At 41.3% G+C, this 16,202-nt stretch overlaps 1 protein-coding gene across 2 annotated transcripts in view; it reads right to left on the bottom strand.

The window, feature by feature from the left end:
• Positions 1 to 16,202, bottom strand: part of ZBTB46 (zinc finger and BTB domain containing 46) — a 52,814-nt gene extending 36,612 nt beyond the window's left edge. The window contains exons 1-4 of one of the 2 annotated variants that reach the window (XM_042047623.1): positions 15,970 to 16,201; positions 9,517 to 9,644; positions 7,646 to 7,785; positions 128 to 1,097 (exon numbers count right to left, since the gene is read on the bottom strand). In XM_042047623.1, the coding sequence (XP_041903557.1) occupies positions 128 to 1,097; positions 7,646 to 7,699 (1,024 nt within the window). In that variant the 5' untranslated portion in view covers positions 7,700 to 7,785; positions 9,517 to 9,644; positions 15,970 to 16,201. Of the gene's footprint in view, positions 1 to 127; positions 1,098 to 7,645; positions 7,786 to 9,516; positions 9,645 to 15,969 lie in introns of both variants that reach the window. The other variant, XM_042047631.1, reaches the window with a different exon arrangement.

Raw genomic sequence — 16,202 nt, 5'->3', positions numbered from 1 at the left:
GCAACACAAGTTTCTACATTTTTCTGTTTCTGGCAAGCTCCTATTTCAGAGGCTGATAAGATCATCCCATAAATAGATCTAATTAACGTTTTCAGTTTCATCCCCAAAAACTGGAAGAATGACTTACTTGGGTCTCGACTGCTGTACGGCCATCCTGAGGCAGGTAAAAGGGACAGCACAGGAGAATTTGCCCTGCTGTCATCCTCCACTTGCTGCGTAATATGTCTCACAGTTTCTTTGTTTTTCCTGTTCTTCCTGCGGCCGGTGGGCTGCCAGCCATCTCCCACTCCTTGCTCTGAGAACCCACTCTGTATTGCACTATCCTTGGCAGGATGCAGCTCACCCCCTCCGTAATGGGATGGTGAGACCTGCTCCTCTTTGATACGCAAAGACCCATAGCCCATGTCACTAGTCCAGAGAGACTGGGATGAAATGTCTTCGTGGCTGTCTGGTTTTGGTTCTTGATCCTCTTTCCCATAACTACTCCCTCCCTCGTGGCAGCTGGCAATGGCTGAGTCCCCAGAGGAGTTTGCTGGGCTTGTTCTCCGAGCTAACCAGGGGGATATACTCCTGCCAGCCACGACTGCCGAAATCAGAGCGTCCGTGCTGCTGCTGGAAGGGGCTCCCAGCTCATAATCGACCAGGTCCTCCGAGGCATCAGACTTGATGCTTATGTCCAGAGCTGCTTTGATGAAGTTGTGACAGGCCTGCACGATGTCTGTCATCTGCAGGTAGCTGGCAGCCGACATCACCTCGATGACGTTCCTGCTGGTCAGCGCCAGGTGTGCGGAATACATGAAGTCAATGATTGCCTTAAAGCCCTGGGCAGTGACGATGTCCAGGTGGGTGACTGTGGCCTGGTCAGAGGTTTTCTGCACCTGGCAGTAGAGGGTTTTGAAGTAGCGGCTACTCCCCAGGAGAACGTTTTTGTGAGCCTTGAAGATCTTGCCCTCCACGATGATGCAGACGTCGCAGAGGATCCCGTGCTGCCTCTGCTCGTTCAGCTCCCGCAGCAGGTGACGGTAGTGGGAAGCAATCTCCATATCTTCCTTTCGGTTATTCATTTGGAGATCTTTATGTTTCCTCTTCCACAAGTCCTGCGGGGGGAAGGAAATGACAGGATTACAAAATCCAGGACAAGACTGAGACAAACCCCAGGTTGTACCAAAAGAAGCAACAGGTTCATCTGGGAAGAGTGCCACAAATACAGCTACTGCCTACAATCCTCCACATTCGTTACAAAATGCACCTTACTTTGCCCAGACTTCAAATAATTTATGTTAAAAAGGACTAGATTTGAAGCCAATCCTCCAGTGGCTCATAACATCCCAGAGAAACGTTTCTTGAAGTTACTACAGACGTGTAAGAAAACCCATCTGAAGTAACCGGAGAACAACAGCTGTCAGTTTTTACAGTGAATTTGTTGGAGTTTGGTTTTGAAAGAGATGCTACACTTGAAATCATGTTCAGATGCCCACAGACTACTGAGGGGCACACTGTAACACGTTTTCCTCGAGGGAACAAGCATCGTGTGTAGCACACAGAAGAGCAGAAATCCTCAAAGAGCAAGAGCTGATTGAACCCGGAATTTCCCTTCTTATACTGCCATGGAGGGGCTATAAACATGGTTTAAAAGTCAGAAGAGCAACAAGCAAATCCAAGACCACAGATCACAAAGTTTTAAGTCCCCACCCAAAGTAAACTGGCAATAGAGCACAACTATGAAATTAATGTTATTTGAAGGTTACTACTTACAAGCAATACTTTGCAATAAACATGTTATTTCCTTGGGTTTACATCTCCAAGTTTACCCCACAGCAACCCTCAGATACTGAGTAGAGAAATTCTCATGATCACCTAAAAAAAGGATCCTTACGACCAACATAAAGCTGAGAAAAATTCACAGGGCTTTTGATCACTTTTCATAAAATTTGGCAGTATTATCCAAAATAAAAGGCCATTTAGTGCCAGCAGCAAGTTATCCTGTAAGTTATGCTCCAGATTATCCTCCTCTTAAATTCCAAAACAGAAAACAAGATCCTAAATGTTGACAGTAATCAGCAGTGCCAGGATTTTCAGATTGAATTTTTTCCAGTTACTATCTTTGCAATTCCATATTTGCCTTTGATGCCACAGCTTTACAAATCCTTCTGCATTCAATTCTGCCATTTTCTCTAGGTTATACCACTTTTTTTTGGAACTTACTATCAAGATTTATTTACCATGTAACAGTGGTTTAATGGTCCAACTAATTAAGAGCACCAAGGTGAAGAATATCTTACTCCTTTCACTGAAAAGCTTAAAATTTGTTCCAATATAAAAAGTCCCAACTGTAGAATTGATATGAGGGTCCACATGTCAACACACAACTGTAAAATTGGACCCAGTTCCAAATGTTATTATGTGCAGACACACACATTAGAAGCCTGGATTTAGGCTACTGGTTGTTACTTATAAAAACAAAATCTCTGAGGTCTTACAGCCTTGAAGCACACATGGTTCAATGTTAGCACTGGCATTAAGGAGGCTGTTTCCAGCCTGGAGCACCTTTCTAACATCCACGGAGTTCACACACAAATTCAGTCCCATCTGCTCAAACTGGCTCACAGCAGTGGGCAGCACAGCCATGATTAAGGAAGTTTACTTGGCACAAGCAAGTCTGTTTCCTGGGCTGTGGAACACAGATCCACAAGCACCCTGCCCCCTTCCCCTACTCTGTGCTATTATTATCATCAGCAGGAGCAAAATAGCTGCAGTTTAGTGAACACTCATGGCTAGAAAAGCACCTCCCAGCCCACAGAACATCCGTGAGGTGGGACCTTCTCCTAGAGAGCCACCTGATGATTCAAAAGTTCAAGTTATGCAAGACTGCTTCAAGCTCCTCCAGTTCTGCAAGGATGGAGCTGCCTCTCTGCAGCCCCGGAAATCCTAATTTGCAAGGCCAGCTGGTCCCTGATCATTGAGAAATGTTTGCTTCCCTCGAGAGAGGAAGGACCATCTCCCTGCAACACAAACAGGCTGAACTGTGTTCATCCACTTCAAAGCTGTGCAGCTTTTCTGCAGAATTAAGCACAGAATGCACAGAGAAGCCAATCTTTTTTTTTTTAATTGAACTAGAAGAGGTCAATACCAGTGCAGCTGCACACTCCTATTTACCACAGAAATCTGCCCAGAGACCTCAAACCAAATTCCCACCCAGACAGCATCTCTGTCTCAAATAAAACATATCAATGAAAATCAAACCAAGAATCAAGGTTAGGGAGTATGGGAAAATAAATAAATAAATTTTCAGGTGTTTGGCCTGAAAAGGTTGTGATGGCCCCAGCCAGCACAGCATCTCTCTAATCCAGGCTCTGGAGGCAACTGCCAGCACTTCCCAACATCTCCATGTTGGAAAGAACCACCTCTTAAGGCAGAGTGACAGTTCAGTTTTGTCTTTATTCCAGAAACCACTACTGCATCTACTTTTAGGAGCTGAAGAGTCAGCTTAGTCCCCTTAGGAAATATGAATTGCCACATAGGATAAAGTGAGTTGTCCATCACCACTCGTGTCTCCAACAGCTGCCATATCCAAACAATTCAGGGGAAGATGTAAGAAAACCTCAGAGCCCACAATGAGGAAAGGATCAGAATGTTTTAGATATGGCATTTCCTTTTACTGTTCCTTCATGGATATTAAAATCCATATTCCAAGACACCAACTCCCTGGAACTGTGGGGAGGAGGGGCAGGAAATCTCCTGCAAGGATAATTTTCTCTTCCTCAATTTTGTACAGATTAGCATCACAGTATTTGTAAATGTCTCTACTTGCCCTTGTGAATTTATGGCACAACATTTTTCCTTCCTCAACTGGAAATGTTCTTCAACTGGAAATTACATCAATTCCTCAAGACTATTTCTCCGCTCTCTCATACATTTATTCAGTTTAGTTCAGCAGGTCGGGTTCCCCCCCACTGATAAAAGTCCATTTCAGATACATCTTGTCCTTTTTTAAACTGCCTGTGGCAGAAATACAGAATTTAAAATATGTCTCTTGCTACTTTTGGTTTAGACTGGAGCAGTTTGAGGGTCAGGCATTGACTAATACGGATGGATGGATGGATGGATGGATGGATGGATGGATGGATGGAGCACTTGCTCATCTCTTCAGGAAATAGAAGATAAGGTCAGAGAAAAGATATCAGGGAATTTTTACTAAACACAAAGACACAAAAATCTATGCAAGACTCCTTACTGGCCACTGAGGTGGGCACATTATAGCACTTTCAAGTGAGCAGTGAAGTGGATACTCCTGTGTTCAGTGGAATCAATAAAATGTAACAGTTTCCAAACCAGGAATTATTACTGTAGATGTCTTGATCTTCCCCTGTCACAAGGTCTGCTCCCTCACACACATCCAACATCTGTCACAGCATTGTACCTTTTAAACGAGAGGTCTTTGGGGGAGAAAATTAAATACGCCTCAAATTCAGAGGAATTAATTAGTTTTCTGTCTACCCATGTCAAACCAGAACATCCGTTTAATGTCAAGGATCACTAGGGAATTAATCCAAGTTAAATTTAAGGCAATTTGCTAGTAGTTAAAAATTCAGGAAGCTTTAAAACCCTGTGCTCTTGTGTTCCAATTTTACATGCTGTTTTGTGGCTTGTTGATGGTTTGTTTTTCTTTTTTTTACCTTCCCCTGGTTAAGGATACTTATTTCCACTTAAAAAGTGTTGTGGAAACATTTCTTCTGAAAAGCTGTACCCTTCAAACTTCTGTAGAAGCTCAGTGAAGATGGAATAAACTGTGGAGATTTCTTAGAAACAAACCTCAAAGATTAATGATGTATTTTTTGGTTTATCTCAGGTCTCTTTAGTACATGAAGGTTTTCAAAGTTGAGCATCTACTAGAATTCTTTAGGCCACATGGCCACAACACAGCTTTCCAGGAAGCCAACGAACCATGAAAGTTCATCTGAAGATTTTCCACAAAATAAAATTGTAGCAGTACAGTAATTCAAGTCTATTACTTTTCCAAAAATAACTAAAAAAAAAAATGTCCCAAACCAAACTATTGCACATAACAGCAAAAAGAACACAAAGCAAGCAGATTTAAGAGTCACTTTCATGCAAGCTTCTGTCAAGCTACGGGCCTGCTTTTATTTTTCATATCAAAAAAACCCTGGTCTTGAAGTAAGCATTAATAATTTATACAATCTTTAACCCCAGCTAGAGTGAACCTATGGAAGTGGCTTATTTAGCGCTGTCAGTACAGTTATTTAAACATGAAAATAGCACCTGAAGGCACAGTAAGCATCTAAATCACACTTCACTTCCCACTGGAAAGGTTTCAAGAAGAGTTACACAAATATTTATTTACTGGCAAACTTCTCAGTGCACACCCCAGGAATGAGTCTCCTAACCACAATCTTAACATCACTAAAATTAGGGGGCACAAATTTGTTGCACCTAAATCTCAGTGCATTGCTTAAATTTTGACAAAAAGTCACAGATAAGAAATGAATTGCACACAAAATCCTCTACAGGGCAGTCCCCTGGGAAACAGTGGGGACAAAAATAAACTTCCTTCCCTCAGAAAGAAAACAGGGGAAAAAATGGCCTGGAGGTTTTTGGGGGGGGATTTGTTGTTGTTAGGATTTATTTGGTGGGTTGTTTACTTTTTCTTCTCTCAGAATGAAAGGCAACTGAAGATTTAAACTACATGGCACTTTGTTTCAATTTTCTCAGCGCATTTCTACACTTAATACCAAGGACCCAAGTTAAAGAGCACCAAAATGCTCACTAGTGCACTCTTCCACCACTCTGCTCCCTAGAGAAAACATGCCAACTGGAATTTAACCAAAAATGTGTTGTTTCCTCCCCCCTCTCCCTTCAGAGAAAAGTAAAAACAGATTAAGGAAGAACTCCAATTCACTCCAATGCTTTATTACACAAAAACCCAACAAACACACCCCACTTCTCTGCTTCCCCTGAGTCTTGTCCATGTTTCCACTCCCAAGACATTCCAACATTTTTTGAATTCCTGTGCAAAGGAGCTCTGTAAGGTGAGATTGGGCTTGAAATGCTTCCTTGCACAACAAGACACAGTGTGTATGCAAGTTTCACTTTTATTCAATTAAAGATAACAGAAATGCACAGGATTCCTACTCTCCACCTGCCCTGTGCTGAAAAGAAGGGAGAACAAAACCCCTTAGGAACTGAAAAGGACAGTAAAGGAGAGAAAAAGAAGACTCAGGATATTCATGGATGGTAACTCCCTGCAAAGACACTGCTCAGGAGCTTTACAAGCACAAATCTTCACAAGGGCAGTGTTTTCTCACAAGTGTCTTTGAGGAACAGCAGCACACAACTCTGAAAGAGTTTTAATTTCTTGATACTAGAGAACACCAAATTATATTCATATGCTCAGCTTTGTCCAAAATAGATATAAGTAACAGCTTACAAAAATTAACAGTTGCCAAAAAAAGAAACTCCTTGACCCTATTCTGATTCCCGAAACCAATCATCCGTTGTTTCAAGTTGGTCATTTCAACCACAACTCTGAACTCGAGGAGAAAGAGGCAGATGTTTGTAAACAGACCAAACCAGACCCTTGAGCCAGAGGGGCTACTCAGAGCTCAGGGTTTCCTGCAAACAACATGTACCACTTCTCCCTGATGACTGGGGATGGGAACATTTAATTGCAGCCCAACAGTGCATGTTCAGCCTCATGAGCTGGGAGTCACAGGAAGAAAATAAGTTTCATCATTCAGTTTGAGAAGTACTACAGAAGTACAGAAGGGGCAAGGATTCGGGAGGCAAATGATTTTCAGTAAACTTAAAGAAAAATACTAATTCAGTTTTTATTACCAAATTTGATAGGCCCACTGAATTGTCATTGATTGCAGGGCAAAAAGAACCTCAAAGTCCCTACATAAATTTGTTACCATCAATCTGATCAGGATTCACTAAAACTTCTCCAACTTCAAGCCAACAGTGCCTCATCATTGACAGCATTAAAACAATCTTTGTTTAGAATCTCTGTAGCAGATACAATCCAGAAAGTCCATGAGCAAAGTTCAAACAGCAGGGTTGAACACTACACACTTCCAGCATTTCATCATACCACTAAAGCTTTGTTTCCATGGTCCAGACATGAATCACAAGCAAAATCTAACTTCAACAGCAAAACTTAAAATAGCAGGGAGTCATCATTACACATTTCACTCTCTACTCCAGAACTTTAAACCAGAGACATGGCTGTGGCCTTTGACTTGTCAAACCATCTCCCTGAAGTTATGGGTCAACCAATGTGAAGGAGCTGGACAACATAAAAGTGCAATCAAAACACAGGATTTCATAGAAAAATCCATTTATTAACCTTCATTAGCTCTGACAGCACATGAAGAATTTCAAGAGAAAAGCAGGACTGAAAATAAGAAGTAAGTGAAAATTGCTGTCCTCTGTATTTTGGGAGGAAGGTAATTAGAATTAGAAATTTAGAAACTGTAAAGTTAAAAATAATAGGGGGGAAAAAAGAAAATATGCATATTTTGCTATATTGTTCTTAAAAGTAACAAGTGATTTTTGCTGATTTTGTTAGACATGTAAACTGTAATATTGAATAAATAAACAAATAAAATCCAAGACAATTACTTCTTACCAGTAACAAACTGGGTTCCAGGTCTAGTGTTTCTCCTACAACAGCTGAGGACATCAACAGCCCCAGAGCAGCACAGGTAGTGCCCTGTTCCGTGACCTTCTGACAGCACTGGTGTGAACTCTTGTAGGAGAAAGACAGAACTATGACAAAAACAAAACCAGAAGAAACTATTAGCAATAAACTACAAGACGACTGAACAACAGTGAGATGTTTTGAAGTCCTTTCCCTCCAAACTCACAATTATGATAGCCTTACTTAGGAGTTAATGAATTCCAAAAAAGTCAACTCCAAGCACATCAATACATTGAAAGTAATTAAAGCCTGGCTACCACTTTGCAATAATGTAAACAAGAGTTACTTCTTAAAGGTACGGGAACAAAAACTCTAATTTTAGCTACTAAAACTTCAATCAGACCCTTGAACAACAGGGTTTCCTGTTTGGGAGCTTTTCAAAACATTCTCACTTTAATGACTCTCTTTAAAGAGACTCACCTTATCTGACCTATAAAATACTGAGGTTTAAAAGCTACCAGTACAGCTCCTGAAAGAAATCTGCAGTGGAACACTCAGGAGAATTTCCTCTTGAAATGTTTAGTTGCCAGTTTCTAGTGGCTGACACCATTCTGGGTTAAGAGACCAAACAATCCCAAGATTTTTAAAGTTTTGTGTAAAATACAGCTATTTAGGTATAGTAAGACACATTTACAGATAGGCTTCTCAGAGAAAACCTGAGTGTTGATGGTTACAAGGTACAAGGAGTAGGAATAGTTCACCTACACCAAGGCTTTTGTCTGTGAGGACACATCCATTAAAACTGTCATCTTGAGCACCTATTTTCTAATATAAAACAGAGTTTATTTTCTTCAGAATAACATATACACCACACTGGCAAACATTTAACTTACAACTCACACTTCTGAGTCCATTTTATTCAAAGCTTTATATTGTTAGCCATGAAAAAGTCTTTTTTGATCTCTGCATTTCAAACATCTTCAATACACAGATTAGCTCTCTTGATGAAAATAAGCTATAAATCAATACTGGTGATTTCAAGACTGACCTTCTGTAGTAACAGATTGTGAAAGGAAACGTCAGAAGATAAAAATTAAGAAACCCTCTCCAACACAAATTAATGCCATTATAGAAGGTGAAATAAAATATCTAATAAACAAAGGAAGTAATAAGGAAAATCCAAGCATTCTTATGGCAAACAGCAGAACTGAAAATCTTGAAAACAAATATGACCCAATTGAAGCAAACACCAGTGACTTTGTTCTCAGTTTCTATTCTGGACTGCCAAGTCTTGCCTTTCTCTAATTCTGATTGCTTCTCCATAGCAATTGTTTTGCTGAGCTCTTTTTAGTCCTGTTACTCGGACAGTTAAGAAAAAACAAAGTGGTGAAGAGAGGGAGCCAGACCAGCCCAGACACACGGGAAATTACTTTGGTAGCAAAGTGTAACAAAGTGTATGTGTTTCCACTTAGACTTGTGGCTGTTACTGCTAAAACTCCCACTTACACCTGTCCCAGAGCACAAAAAGAGCCAGAACAGACTGGTAAAAAGGGCAAAGCTGAGCCTGGCACCTTTTCCTCTTGCTTTGAGCTCTGCACCTGTTCTCCTCTTCTGATCAAACAGATGAGAACCGAGTGACCGTGATGGATGGAGACACCTCTGCCACAAGGAAGGAGCACAACAGCCAGAGGTATTTCTCCAACTTTGCAGTTAACTAAGATTTCTAAATGAGCCCTTGTTACCAATGTTAAGTCAAGTTTTATGAAGAACTGTCAGCCCTCATGACAATGTTATCTCCAGGTCCTCCTTCTCTTTCCCATACCACTAGACAAAAACATCTCTAAATGATGAGAACTTACCGATACTTGAAAGTTTTTCCTGTCAGCAAAAATAAACCTTGCAATGTTTCACAGCTGGACAGTGCATGTTTCAATGAAGAGAGGAGAATGGTCTCTGGTAAGAAGCTCCAAAAGGTTCATCAGATGTCCTGTGTTTGGAAAAGGAAAGAATAGGAGGCAAACATTAAAATCCAAACTTTAACTCAATATAAAGCCCTTCAGTGTCACATAATTACAAGCAACATTTAAAATAACTGCACATTTACAACACTGTTTGCCATTTCAACAAGAAGCATTCCAATATATTCCTATAATTAATAATGCAGGAAAAAATATTTGGCCCTTGTGTTAATGTAAAGAAAGAGTTTAACATACCAATATTAAGACTATTAACAACTTCTGACTATGCTTCCAGATAGGAGTGCTTTGAAAAAAGTCACTGTAAAAAACCTGCACTTTATAAAAGGATTTAAAAAAAATTTAACAACATTGTTTCAGTTGACATGTAAGTTTCAGTTAATGTTTCTGTGACCTCTGCCACCCACACACTTTAAATGGGGTCAGAATTAATCTCACCTCTTGGTTACAGTGATTCCCCTCCAAACCAAAATATTTGCCTAAGGTTACAGAAAAATCATGTGTTCATGTTGTACAAAAGGAAGATATTTGAGTTTTATTCCCATCCATCTTGACTGAATCACAACCTTCAAAAGCCAGCATGACCCTCAGATTTCAACTACAAAGCAGCATCCATAAAGGTACCAAGGAAAGCACTTTGCTCCTCTTGCAAACATTAAAAAACTTGGGAAAAAAACCCCAAACACAAAAATAACTAACAGAAGCTTTACTTTCCATGCTTGTAAAAGCTATGCAGCCTGAAATACAATATTCCAGTGGGCAACAAGTTGCTAATACGACAGGATACACCTTTCCAACAGGGCACAGGTGTGTGCACCCAGTTCCAACTGCTCACTTGCAGTAATATTTCCACTGCACTTGGATTTCCTCTGCATTTCCCTTATTCATTTCCCTGTAACTTCCAACTCTCTCCATCTGCCTGTCTCTCCATCCTCTCTCCATCATGGTGCAGTAACCGTTGCTCGAATCATTCCCCTATTTTTGATCTCTGTTCTCTCTCTCATCTGGTTGCACCAGGAGAAGAACAGATCCAACACTACTCATGTCATGGACCGTGCAGAACACGGCAAGAACTTGGCAGAACTGGTACAGGGTACCAGGTTTGAGAAGTCTGGTGACATCAAAAAAATAGAAGAATTTAGCTACAGATAGATCTGCTACTCCAGCAGTGAAGATTAAAAAACAACCTGAAAAAATTCAAATGCCTGTGGCTCATATGACACTTACTTGTCCAAGTGCCATTAGATCTCACTAAGATCTCCTGCAAGATCTTAAGCTTTTACTTTAAAAAGTCACAAAAGAAATCTAAGCAAAAAAACTCTGCCCTTGTGCATCTATTAGTCAAAAAACAACATAGAAACTACCTTAAAAAAAAAGAGGATTAGAGAACTGTAAACTTATCACACTGGGAATTGCCCTGAAGAATGGTTTCCCCCAAACTTTCTCACTGGTTTTTGGCTTTTTAATTAGGGGATCTTTGCCAAAGTTCCCAAACTCAATACGTAAAAAGGGAGGGAGCCAAAGGAGGAAGAATCATGAGGTGATTTTTAAAAAGAAGTAAAGCAGGGGTATAAACCAAGAGAAAGATCACCTAAAAGACAGAAAAGACACACAAGGAGTCATGAATAATCTAAGAGTAAAAGAATCAACCAGTGCAAAACTAAAGATAACATATGAGGGGCTCTGAGAACAACCTAATTCTGCTCGTGTAATTCGTGGTACAAGCCTTCCATGCCTTGGGTAAGGATCCTGGTTTACTTTTTAGCACAAATCTCATAATCCAGATTTGATCAACTACTATTAAAAAAAAAAAAAAAAAAAAAAAAGAAGTGGAGTGAAGCCAAGAAGGACACAGTGGTAACAAGAAGGAAGTCAAAAAGCTCATTTTATATTTAGCCACCACCTCATTCTCCGACCTTATAGTAGCAGGACTGTTAGGAGCAACTGGGCACTGACTACTTCGTTTATCAGCACTTAACCAGTTGGGTTTGGGTATTTTAAGCACCTAAAATCCAATACAGACCATTGATTCTTCTGTTTCAGGGCATGATCTGAGCACTAGTCAGGAAGGTATTTCCTCTCATGCTGTATCAATGCAAAAGGTGCAAATTTCGTTTAACCCTTTCCTCAAAGAGAGCGAGCCAAACCCCTGAAATAACAGCTTTCTGCAGAGCTCTTCTCCACGGGGTGAGAAATACCAGGAAGCAAACTCCCTTGGATGGAATAAGCAGTCTGGCCAACATATGACAAGGAAACAATTAGGAAAGATAACGAGGTATTTCAGTATACAGAGGTTATAAATATATTCCTTAATATATAAAACCCTTTTCTAAGTAAGGTTCTTGGGCAGGTAAGGTCCTGGTACTACACACTGACATTTTCATTAACAAGTGTATTTTAATCCACACACAAAGCTCATAGATATGTTTGTAGAATTTTTTTGACACCTTGGTGCCTCTTTCCACTACAGGAGATGCCAACTCGGAGTGACTATAAAGCAAACACAGGGCAACTTCCAACATTCACTGGGACTTTTTCATCCCAAGTGCACACATGAGTCAAGTAAGCAACAGGACAAGATCATCACTGTCTGGTCTGGAATAAAAGCCAGCCACATCCCCAAAAATCAAGGCAAAAAGGTGAGTTTCAGCTCTAACTCAGCATCTACCTGTTACATTTCAGCAAAGCCACCTCTCCCCTCCTGCGCCAGGGACATCCTTACCTATGCACAACTGAACACTGCCAAGTGGGACACATTTCCATCTCATTAGAATGGCTGTCAAGGATCTCACCCTGCCTCTGGAGCGCTTAGAAGCTATTCCAAACCAACATCTCAACAGCAGCCTGATGTTTCTTAAATACATGGCTATGAAAGAAAGTTAAAGCAACTGTTCAGAAAATAACTGCACCACAGCTGACTTGGTAAGGGACAGCAAACCCCACCCACGAGCCTCTGGACTCCACCACATCCCAGAGGGAATTCAGCCAGGACTTCACACGGGTTTGCCTTTACGAAGAATAAGCACTTCTAACACAATTTTTCATCAATGTAACACAAAATGTTTGGGAGAGCCGAGTGAACTCCTGTTTCACAGAATGGGAGATGGGTAACAAGAAGTTACACACCAGCACGTTCAATCAACAGCTGGAGGATGGGCACTGAGTCCCAAAGAGCAGCTTTCCCTCTAAACTGGGCATCCTTGTGCACCCAAATACACCAAGGGAGCACAAACCAGAAAACCACTGAACTGTTTAGGGAAGTTGAGATTCTTCCCTCTTGCATCTCATGGAAAGAAGCCCTGCACGAAGCAATACAGGCTTTTATTTCTCATCCTGCCTAAAGGACTGAAGATCCAGAGCAAACTGAGAAACCCAACTACTGAAGGATGTATTTAAGGGGGCTGCAAACACAAACATACAAAAAGTCCTCAGGAAGGGAATAAAGTGAAGTTTCGAAACAACAAATTTTAACACTGGAGCCCTGACTGTTATTGTGCTTGCCCAAATATCATAAAAACTCCCACAGAGATGCTTTAGGGATGGATTAGGATTGCAGGACTTCCCGCAGACCAAATTCCTGCCTCTGCCTCGCAGCCGCGGTCGCTCCTCGTGCTCTCTCCTAACGTGACCCCTCTGCGCACAACCTGCGGCACGCTTGCTTTCACTATTAACACACTTCAAGTTTCAAATACCACACACACAAAACACAGGTGAGCCCCACACTTCAAAATATTCGAGCCAAACACAAGCCAGGAGCGAAATATCAAAAAACGGAATTAATCTCTCTGTGTAAAGTGTCAGAATTTTCCAGGGTAATGCTCCCAGCCAGGAATGGACACAGATTGCTGCCTCCTGGGAACTATAACGGACATGTGGGATAACCATTACAACTGCAGGTAGCTCTTCAAAGACTTAAACTAAGCCCTCTCCCTGCCCTTCTGTTTGCCCATTAAACTAAGCACACAGGAGCATGGAAAACCCCTGTGAATGCTATTTACCAATTTAGGGGGAGTCTGGAAAGCGTTACAGAGTGCTCTGGAGCAGCCAGTAAAATCGGCAACACGAAGGGAAAAATGTCCTGGGAAAGGTTGAGCTGTTTATGAAATAATTCTGCCCTGAAAGCAGGCAGTGGCAGTTTGGATTGGGTGTCAGCCTGCTCTGCACTGCTGCTGGGAGGACAGGAAACTTTGCTTAGAAACTTCAAAAACACGGATCTTAAAAAAAAAAAAAAAATCCACCCGAGTGGATAGCAAAGACAAAAGGAATATGTTCAACCTCACAGCAACACAACACATCAGCAGAGGAAAAGCAGGCAATTAACAGATCTTCCAAACATGAGGTATTTTTCATTTTGACAGAGGGCTGCTGGGGAAGGGGGAGCTGCTAAACTGGTTTTCCTCTAAGCACTTCCAGATATTAAAATTAAAAAAAAAAAAAATCCTCTTGCGAAGAACATATCCACTGTTGTACAACTGTCCCAGAAAACAAAGACCACGGGGAGAAAGTGGCCCATTTTCCCCAGTCTCCAAGAACCCTGAGTACAGGTCATGTTTTCAAAGGCTGAGTCCTACACACTCCAGAATGGAGCAGCATTTTAAGCACAGGCATACACACCTAACGTGAGAGTTACTAGAATGCCCCGTTTTTGGTACCAGACTGAAATTGTCTCAATTCCACCCAGGCAAACACACAGTCTATGAAAACAACCGCGAGAGAAGTTTTGCTGTGAGTGAGTTTCCCCCTCCTGGACACACTGCATCAAAACCGAAAGATTCGTTTTCTATTTCGGCTACAGTTATCCCATGAATGCACCAAACCACGGAATATTTTTCAGCAATGTGCATTTGGGAGCCCCTGAATCCCGTCCTGTTGCTCTCCCTTCAGCCCACGGGGCAGCTCCTCTGCCCATTCCCGGTCGGTTCCCAAAAAACACCTCAAAGCTGTAATTCCTCACCGCATGTTGAAAATATTGTGACTAATAATACACTCCACCCATTTTTTTCCATCACTAAGGATTTCAAAATATAAAACTTGACAAACAGAGAGTTTAGAAGGGGAAAGTCAAATTCCAATTCCAATTAAAAGAGGCTATAAAAGCATAAAAGTGAGGTATTGATTAAAGTGAGAGAGCTATCCAGTCACAGAAAGCTTCTTCTTCCAAAATTATGTTTTTCTTACTCTTCTTGGGTATCACTGCCTTTTCTTATCATCCCCACAGGAAAATGAAAAGTGAAAAAACACTCCCTGTCTTTTTTGAGAAAAATGCATTAGTAGCAGGGCTGATCTGTGCACACAGAGAACCCACACTCAATAAATACTTGATTGAGTCCACAAACTGAGACCTGCATCTCTATGACAGAGACTAAATGCTAAAAATTATACCAGTGATGCAATTAAAATGCACGCAAGAACTTTGGTACAGGTGTCTACAATGCCACTGTTTGCTAAACACATCTCCTAATTAGCACGGCTTTAAACAATGCTGATAATAATCCCGTCCTGTAAGGCTTGCCAAATGAATCATTGGGATTGCAAAATAAAAAGCATGAGGAATTCATTAAAGAGCTGTTAAACTCTCCTTTGTTTATCTTTCCCCGGTCAGGTGTAAAAATAAATAAATATGGGTTTACGTCTCCGGATTCCATCCGAATGCTCCAGTTCACAATAACGCGCCGGGGAAGAACCTCCTCAGGAGGTACCAACATTTTTTTCCTCTCCGTTTCAAAAGAGAAATCCTCCCACTATTACAGTCCTGAAAATCTGCTCCATTCTCTATTTGTCATCTGGGATTGAGTTATCAGACACTACTTGTATTACTTTGGGAACTGACATGTCTATTTACAGAGACACAAAGGCAATCCAACAGCACAACCCCTGCTTTTCCCAGCACCTCTCCTCCCCTCCACCAAATTCTACCAGCACTTTTTTCTGGGGAGGGGGGAGGACACCTCACTAGTTTCCCAGCATGACAGAGAACATTTCCAGCCACTTTTGCACTTGTTACAGCCTTATCAAAAACCACCTATGCCCCCCCCAAAGGAACAGCATTATTTTTTCAAGGTTTTTTTTTGTTTGTTTGCTTGTTGGGTTTTTTTATATTTCTTTTTTTTAAAGAGGGTCACTTCCCCCATTTCAGCCTGCAATTAAAATGGAGGCAAGGCCAGGCGATCTATGTCTGGCTTTAGGGGGAGACAATAACCCAAAACAGGCCTGGCTTAAAAAAAAAAAAAAAAAAAAAAAAAAAAAAAAAAAAAAAGGAGAGGAGAGGAGAGGGAGAAAGAGAAAGAGAGACAGGCAGAAAGAGAGAAATACAACATGCTTCACCAGTATTATTACCTCATCCCTTTTTCCAAGCAGTTTTGAACCACACTCCTGACAAACTCTTGGTCCAACTTGCACGGATGCTGGTTTTTAGGGGGCGGAAAGGGTTTTAATGCTGGAGCCGGGATTGAGGCTGGCTATCCGCAAGTGGAGCTGCTGTTAAAATGCCCCCTTGTCTCTTCTCCTCTCCCTTGAGCTGGGTGTTGACGCAGCAGAAATTACCAGCTGGAAAATTCCCCTTTTGGAGG

Source organism: Corvus kubaryi, unplaced genomic scaffold (genome assembly GCF_017639235.1).
Source record: "Corvus kubaryi isolate FWS band 111438036 unplaced genomic scaffold, C.kubaryi_AGA036_p1.0 134, whole genome shotgun sequence".
NCBI lineage: Eukaryota > Metazoa > Chordata > Aves > Passeriformes > Corvidae > Corvus > Corvus kubaryi.
Note: the sequence above shows the minus strand (reverse complement) of the source record. Positions and strands in the feature narration are given on the sequence as shown.